This window comes from Helicoverpa armigera, chromosome 6 (genome assembly GCF_030705265.1).
Source record: "Helicoverpa armigera isolate CAAS_96S chromosome 6, ASM3070526v1, whole genome shotgun sequence".
NCBI classification, from domain to species: Eukaryota; Metazoa; Arthropoda; class Insecta; order Lepidoptera; family Noctuidae; genus Helicoverpa; species Helicoverpa armigera.
In genome coordinates, this window is record NC_087125.1 from 11,664,127 (window position 1) to 11,671,982 (window position 7,856).

At 32.3% G+C, this 7,856-nt stretch overlaps 1 protein-coding gene across 1 annotated transcript in view; it reads right to left on the reverse strand.

Moving 5' to 3' along the window:
* Window positions 1–7,406, reverse strand: part of LOC110374010 (zinc finger protein Gfi-1) — a 56,600-nt gene extending 49,194 nt beyond the window's left edge. Inside the window, exon 1 of the mRNA XM_049852175.2 lies at window positions 7,067–7,406. Coding sequence (XP_049708132.1) covers window positions 7,067–7,202 — 136 coding nt within the window. The 5' untranslated portion in view covers window positions 7,203–7,406. The remainder of the gene's footprint in view (window positions 1–7,066) is intronic.
* Between the last annotated feature and the right edge of the window lie 450 nt (window positions 7,407–7,856).

The window sequence follows — 7,856 nt, forward strand, 5'->3', positions numbered from 1 at the left end:
GCGTTTGAGTGGGAATCGGTACTTCCTTGAATGAAGGAAAACGGATAGTGATTCTAAAAAGTTGGATTTGGTTTTGAAATAAAATGTACTCAGATTTTAACAATGAATATAACGCAGTTTTAGGTTTGAAAGCATTTTTTTTCTACGACGTAGTTGGCGAAAAAGTTTGTATTTTCTATTTTCCGATTGTAGCCTTTTTTATTGCCATTTCATTTACAATTTCACCGCCTAAACTAAAATTATAAAATATTTTTTTTTTATTTATTATTTATTTATTTTAATTTACAAAGGTAGCCATATTATAAGCTAAGCCCCACAAAACCGTTGTAATGGTTTGACTGTGGGGTCAGTGGGTATCTTTAATAACAATTAAAACTTATAACTAAATACTATATAGATAATGACAAAGAACTTGCAATTACATATATATAAACTTAAATAATTTCTAAATAATATAATTTTAATTTACGCTTGAATCTTTTTATATTCGTTTCACTCCTTATGTCTGCCGGCAGACTATTCAACAGATAAGGTATTCTCTTTTTTAATGTTCTATCACCAAAGTAGTTGGTGACTCTGGGTACATTAAATCTACCAGCAGCCATAGATCGTGTATTATGGTTGTTCTTTACATAAGTTAAGTTATGCTCTTGGATAGTGGTGGTTAGCTAATAAAATATATCTATGTTTAAGAGTAATCGGTAAAATTTTGCATATTTTAAATAATTTTCTATAGTCTCCTTTACAGCTGCTTTTAGTTTTTTTAGTAACAAGTAGTTTTAAAAATCTGATTTGAAGGGTTTCCAATTTATCTAAGTTAGTTTTGAATGTTAACCCATAGCTGTCAAGAGCATAGCTCATAATAGAATCAACTAATGACATATAAATACATCTTAAAATATTAATAGGAACTTTAAAGCTTAGGTGGTACATTTTACTCAGTAATATTCTTAGTTTATTAGAAATGTAGTCTACATGTTGTGACCAGGAAAATTTATCATCTATTCTCACGCCAAGGTAAGTAACACAATTAACTCTTTCAATAGGTTTACATTTACAGTCCAGTAAGTTATTATGGTGACATGTATAATCATGGGTAAATAAGGGTGGAGTCACACTATTAGATAGCAAATATGGTGAATGAATTAACATTAGTTTAGTTTTACTGGCATTTAATATAATGCCATTGTCATGCGACCATTTAACAACAGCGTCTATATCTTGCTGAACTAACTGACAGATATCGTCTATGTTACCTCCAGACCGAAGTATGCACAGGTCATCTGCGAACATATATGCAGAACAATGCTGCAGCACTCGGCACAGGCTGTTCACGTGCATAAGGTAACAAATTGGGCCACATCCAGAGCCCTGCGCCACCCCGCTCCGCACCTCGACTCTGTCGCTAAGAGTATCCTCCACCTTCACACGGTAGGAGCGCGCGGTGAGGTAATCACGAAACCATGGATTAAGTGGTTCTCTCACCCCACACTCCTCCATTGCATTTAGGATGGTATCAAACTGCAAAGTGTCGAATGCTTTTTTATAATCAAAAAATATTGTAATAACAAATTTTTTGTCTTCTAAGTAATTGTTTATTTCGTCAGTGAATTTTGCAAGCAATGTATTTGTACTCTTCCCTTTTAAAAAACCGTGTTGACACTCGTTAATAATATTATTTGTTTGTAGGTAGTTACTTAATTGATTAACTATGCACTTTTCAATAATTTTATCTATACTAGATAAAATGGAAATAGGTCTATAGTTTGAGACATTTTTGCGATCACCTTTTTTATGAATTGGGCGGACTATTGCCTCTTTAAGCTTATTAGGAAATTTATATTTTTTTACAGTTAGGTTTATAAGTTTAGCTAAAACGGGGCTCACTTTATCAATAATTATTTTAAGGTCGGACATTCGCACAAGGTCGCTTCCCGGAGACTTATTTACATTCATGTTGTTAATTACCTTTTTGACGTATTTCGGGCTCACTGGTTGCCATCTCATGGACATGTCCGAGGTTTTTACATAAGTCTGCCTATCCAACCAAATGTCTTGACACTTATGTTTTATTTCCTCTATTTCTCTATCGAAGGTAGACGCAAAATTATTACTTATGTCAATAATACTGTCTTGTCCGTTCATGTTTGATATAATCAAATCATCAACAGATTGCTTATTGTTTCCTATCTAATAAATAATCTATCTAATAAATAATCTAATCAAACTATGGATCTTCTTGAAGGTTTGATTCTAAGGTCTTGAAGGTAAGATCTGCCTCCAACAAATAATGTAAAGGTTTCATTTACTCAGCATATATTGCTTGCTGAACAAAGATTTCAATACAAAATTCTCAGAACCGTTACTAATCTACAGTGTAACACTCATACCTAAAAAAAGACAGAACTTACTACCAAAACATAACCACACAGATGCGTACGACATTGGTAAAAATAAATCGCACTTCGCACTATGTTCCGTGTCGACTGTAATTCATTTAGGGATACGCTAGTAGTTGCCGAATGTAACAAATTAGATTTCCATTGCCAATGATGGATCGGATGCGGTGTGCGCTCGCTCAGAAATCAGGTCTGCTGTCTGTAGTGTAGTTCTGTTGAGTGCTTTTTAGTGTTAAAATGTAGTAGAAAGTAGTTTTGCTAAATACGGGAGTTGCAAAGATGTGTGTTGGATTAAAAAAAGAATGGTGTAATCTGTAGGTACTATTGCAAATTAAATTTCGGGGGACACAAAGTTGTGTGTTGGATTGAAAAAATAATGGTGTAATCTGTATTAACTATTGCTAAAAAAGACAAGATTGAAAAAGAGAATACAGAAATGACAATTATCTTATCATATTTTAGAACTTAGTTTGTTCTTAAATCATGTATTAACACTACGATCTAGATTCTAAAAAGGCTTGACCCAAAACAGAACAAAAGCAATTTGCTGGTATTGTATTTTAAACTTTGGTAGGCTCTAAGAGTCCCGGCACATATTACAGACATATTATTAGTAAGTAGTTAGTATTGGCCGATAGTTAGTCCGATGGTGTGCTGACAGTTTATTTTTAAGGTAAATGTGAATGCAAGCAACTTTTTATTCTGATTTATACAGTGGAGTGTAAGTAAGCACTACCATTATTATTATTTCTATACTGATTTATGAGCCCGATCAAAATATCGTCTAAACAAAAGATTGTAGTGTGCGAGGGTCGAAATTCGATAAAAAGTATTCGTTTCACCCAAAACTGCATTTACTTGGTTGATTCTAGAGACTAGTTTTTTTAATTACTTACTCTTAAGTAAATAGGTAGATACCACGGTAGATACTCTAATCTCCGTACCATATTAATAACATCACAAACTAACATACAAAAGAAAATCTTAAAAACAGATTACAGAAAACAATTAATACGTAAGAGGATATTATCCCGGATTGTAATATCTACGTTCGTTGTCGAGACATCTGATCCCGGTCATAATCGGATTTGGCTGATCGAACACTGGCCGTTATTGAGTTTGCCATTATTTCTGTACGACACGCAACATAGACATTGATTTTAATGAGATTGTATGTGATATTTTTGTCTATTATATTTACTTTACTTTTATTTTTATGTACCTACATATATACAAATACTTATTTTTCATTTATCACACTACATAGAGACTTCAAAATAAATCAAAGCATATTGATATGCCATTTTATAAGTGCATTGTAATGTATTCACAATCATATTATTTATTTTACTATTTTAATTAATCACTTCAGTAGATACTTTTCCATCTTTATGACATAAAAATGTTACTTTGTGGCAAATTACCAAAAATAACGAGACTCATTTCAGTTTCCCGACAAAATATGTTTATTATAAGCCAAAACAGGGGCCTCATTTTGCCTATGTTTTACAATCACATAAGAAAAATAAAAATATTAACTAGATCCTATTGCACTTAAAGAGAAACTAGGATATTGCTATTTCTAAGACCATCTTGATTTGTTTGAATTTAGAAACCAAAATGTCTCATGTCATTAAATCTCTTTAGTACAAAAAACCATTTAAAACTAATTAAAAATGTTAACACTTCTTTTGAATCCAACAATTTCCTTGATCCCCTTTTTTCACCAAAATACCAAAACGTATGTTAATTTGCTCCCTTATCAAAAGTTTAAATACCCGTAAAACAATTACAATTTAGTAATCCTTTAAAAAGGTTCGCTATTCAGCAATCGTGCTTAACACTTAGAATGCGGTAGGCGCGTGCCGGGTTTAAAGGACCCGCCGGATTACAGTCACGGTCCTATTGTACTTTGGGTACTTTTTGCCCTTTCGTGGCCGGTGCAGGGTTGATTGGAGTGTTTGAGGGATCTTCTTTTTTTAATTTTGGAATTATTTTTTTATGTCAGACGGTGGAGGGTGCAATGTCATTTGGTTTTGAATTATTTATTTTTTAGGTGTTTTTTTAAAAAAGGTTCGCAATTTTTTTAGGTTTTTGGGTTGAAATAAGTTTTTTATTTATTTATGTAATTTATTATTATTTTCTGTATAAACTGCTCTATGACGGAGATTTATTAATTATTGCGATAAGTAGGTGTTTTTGTTTTTTCCTTGTACCTACCTATTAACTTAATTAGATAACAAAACGTCATACGTCTAGGAACATTGTTAGTTTATCTATCTGGTAAATTACTAATTACCTACATTGCATAAAATATGAAGTTAGCTTAAATAATGCTCAATTAATAGTATTTTGACAGCCTAAATGCCAACTATTGTAATCTGGAAAAAGAAGAAATATTATAACAACTTTTAATTTAAAGGATTTTAAATATTCAATCAAATACCATTCTAAATTCTAAGCCACCCAATTCTAATTCCAAATTTTAAAAACAGATAATGGAATTCTGGAATAAAAATTCAAATTCCACTTGCAGAATGGATATTCGGAATTAATATTTGAAATGCATAGAGTATCGGTATCCAGTATCGTTTCCTTTGTGATCTAATATCCAGGTATCGTGTGAGAACTTTAATTTCCTTTGACCAATCAGAATTAGGTACCGTCTGGAAATTCTGTGAAGAGAAATGCTGCAATTTTGCTGGTAGTTCAAGTCAGTCCTTGTGCCTAGTTGGGGAATGGTAAGGTTTTCAACGTTTTTCTTAATTAGGTATTATACGATTAATTCGTTAATGGAAATCAAAGTATCAAATAGAATTACACAAAATTATGGTACCAAATGGTTTGATTTTTGTGTTATTTTGTCAATGATTTTGGTTCTTTTACTTCCATCATCATCCATCATCAGCCTATCGCAGTCCACTGCTGGACATAGGCCTCTCCAAGTGCACGCCACTGAGATCGATTTATTTATTATTTATTTATTTATTTCTTTTACTTAGTTTATGTTAAATACCAAATTATATCTACTTTCAAAAATGTGCACCAAAAAGTCATCAAAAACTTTTTTGGCGTCTTTAAAATGTATTTTATGTTTTTTTTCTTTTTTTGATAATGAAAAGGACTCTGTACAGTTAAATTTTAAGAAACGTTAACGCAGAGAAAAACGACAAATTGTATTACTTTCATTTGTATTCTTATTTAATTTTTACTACAATCTTTTATCCAACTACGAATTAAGAAATCAGCCGTTAGGCATTTTTTTACATTCTAGTGCATGAAAAGCAGTGCCGCCAAGTCCTAAATATCTTCCCAAATCTATAACTACAGTTATAGAATTCCCAATAGATGTATTCGTAACTTAATTAAAAGTATTGCTGCACCCAATACCGTCATAATAATAGTGGTCGGGTGTCATTTGTCAAGGGTCGAAGGGGCGACAATTAAGTTCCCTTTGACAGTAGTATTGATTATATGATCAGCTAGCTCATAGGAAAATTTGATCATTTCAAATTGCCCTTTAGGTACCGGTTAGTATAAAATTTGATTGTCCTTTGATCCAGTTTTGACTTTGAGTAAATGTATAAATTATTTTTATTGTGGGTGATTTGATAATTTGCCTGCTACTTGATCCCCATATTTTTGTCTATAAAAACGTTGATCATTTTATACTTACTTTGTGACTACGTTTTACCGCATTAAAGAAAACTATAAACTTGTCCTTATGTCTGCCTTCTTCATAGAACCCGTATTCTAAGTTTGATAATCCATGAACGACTGACTTTTGAGATAAGTTTTTTATTTAAAAAACATTTAATTTCAGGAAAACTGCACTATTTTGAATATACTTGCGGTTAAACGGTGTTTTACAATAAGGTAAATGATATTAGATTTAACAGGTAATACAAGTAGTTTATGACCGTTAAACTCAAAAATATTTAAATGCATTTTAGAAGAGGAAACCGTTATGAATTAATATTTAAAATAAAGCAGTTAGTAAGCAGATGAGAGTTATAATAAATACCTACTTCATTAAAAGTAGAATAACTTTGAGAAAAGGTAACAATGAATGTAGAAGAAAAAAATGGAAAATTAAATATGTTAACTAAAAAACTCATGCTTAGCAATGTAACCAAATTATTCTCAAATATACTCACAGATAGAATAATTTCAGAAGTTAATATCAAACTGGAATCCAATAAGAATCAAACGATACTTATTTATTATACTAAAATATACCTATGACAAAATATTGTTTGCAAATCTAAGTTTTTTATGTTTTTTTTTCTGCACAATTTGAAAGGTCTGAAAGTTTGCGCACTTTTTTGCAATTAAATAATAGGTACCCTTTAGGCTTCCAATGGTAAAATAACCCATTTTAGATAATTCTCCATTTAAAAACATCCGTTTCATTGCCTGATTTTGTCAAGAAATGTGAAATATTTGACATAAGGTAAACAACATAGGGGTATCGTTTATTTTTGCCGTTTAACAACAACTGCTTATTGAAAATATATTCGGGAGGCGTATTATTATATTCTAACTAATTAAAAATAGTCCTATTATAAGTCAAATTTACTATTATTCACAAAAACATAAGAGCCTAACAAGAAAAAATCAAAACAATAACAAACATTTTCTGTCGACCAAAAATAATATTTTCTTACCTTTTGGGGTGACAACTCTGAACGCGCTGTTGGACACAGGTCTCGGAGAACCTTCCCGAAGCGAACCAGGTGAACCACTTCCATTCCTCACCATGGAGAAGTCCAGGGGCATCGGAGGCATTGCACTTACTTCCATTGTCAAAAAACTACGGCCTCCGACGCATAACACACAAAATCTCTAACCGACTTCAATTCCAAAAACCGACTTTGGAATACAGAACTTAAAATTGGAATACCGAATTTAAAAATTCGACTTCGAATTTGGAATGGCGAGCGTGCGCCCGGCGCGGGTGGCGACTATGTTTTAAGGCAGACACACACTCGTGGCGCGCTCTCGCGGCTTTCTGTTCTGTAAAGCCGAAAATCTCTAGAATCTCCATAGTGATTTCGACCTTATCGCTTGAGCCGTTTTTCTGTGGGCGTGGTGTGGTAAGCCCCGCCTCGGGCGTCGCAAGCCGCCATGTGCCTCGAGTGACAATCACTTTGTATAGGTAACACAATAATATGATTCGTGATGGATTTTATTGTGCTACCGATGCATTTATACGCGAGCAATTTTTCGTTGGTAAAAAGTTCGCGTTCACGCGTGTAAATAAGTATGTGAATATTGATTAGGAATGGAATATGTTTTATTTGTTTATTTTATTATTGAGTTGATGCATCGTGTCAGTTTCTTTTTATGAAAAAGAAAAAAAAAATTTTCTTTTCGGACGAATAATTTGATAAAAATTAAATATGGATTTCGAGAGAAAAAAAAACTGTTTTACTAACAAAATAAACTTCAAAATAG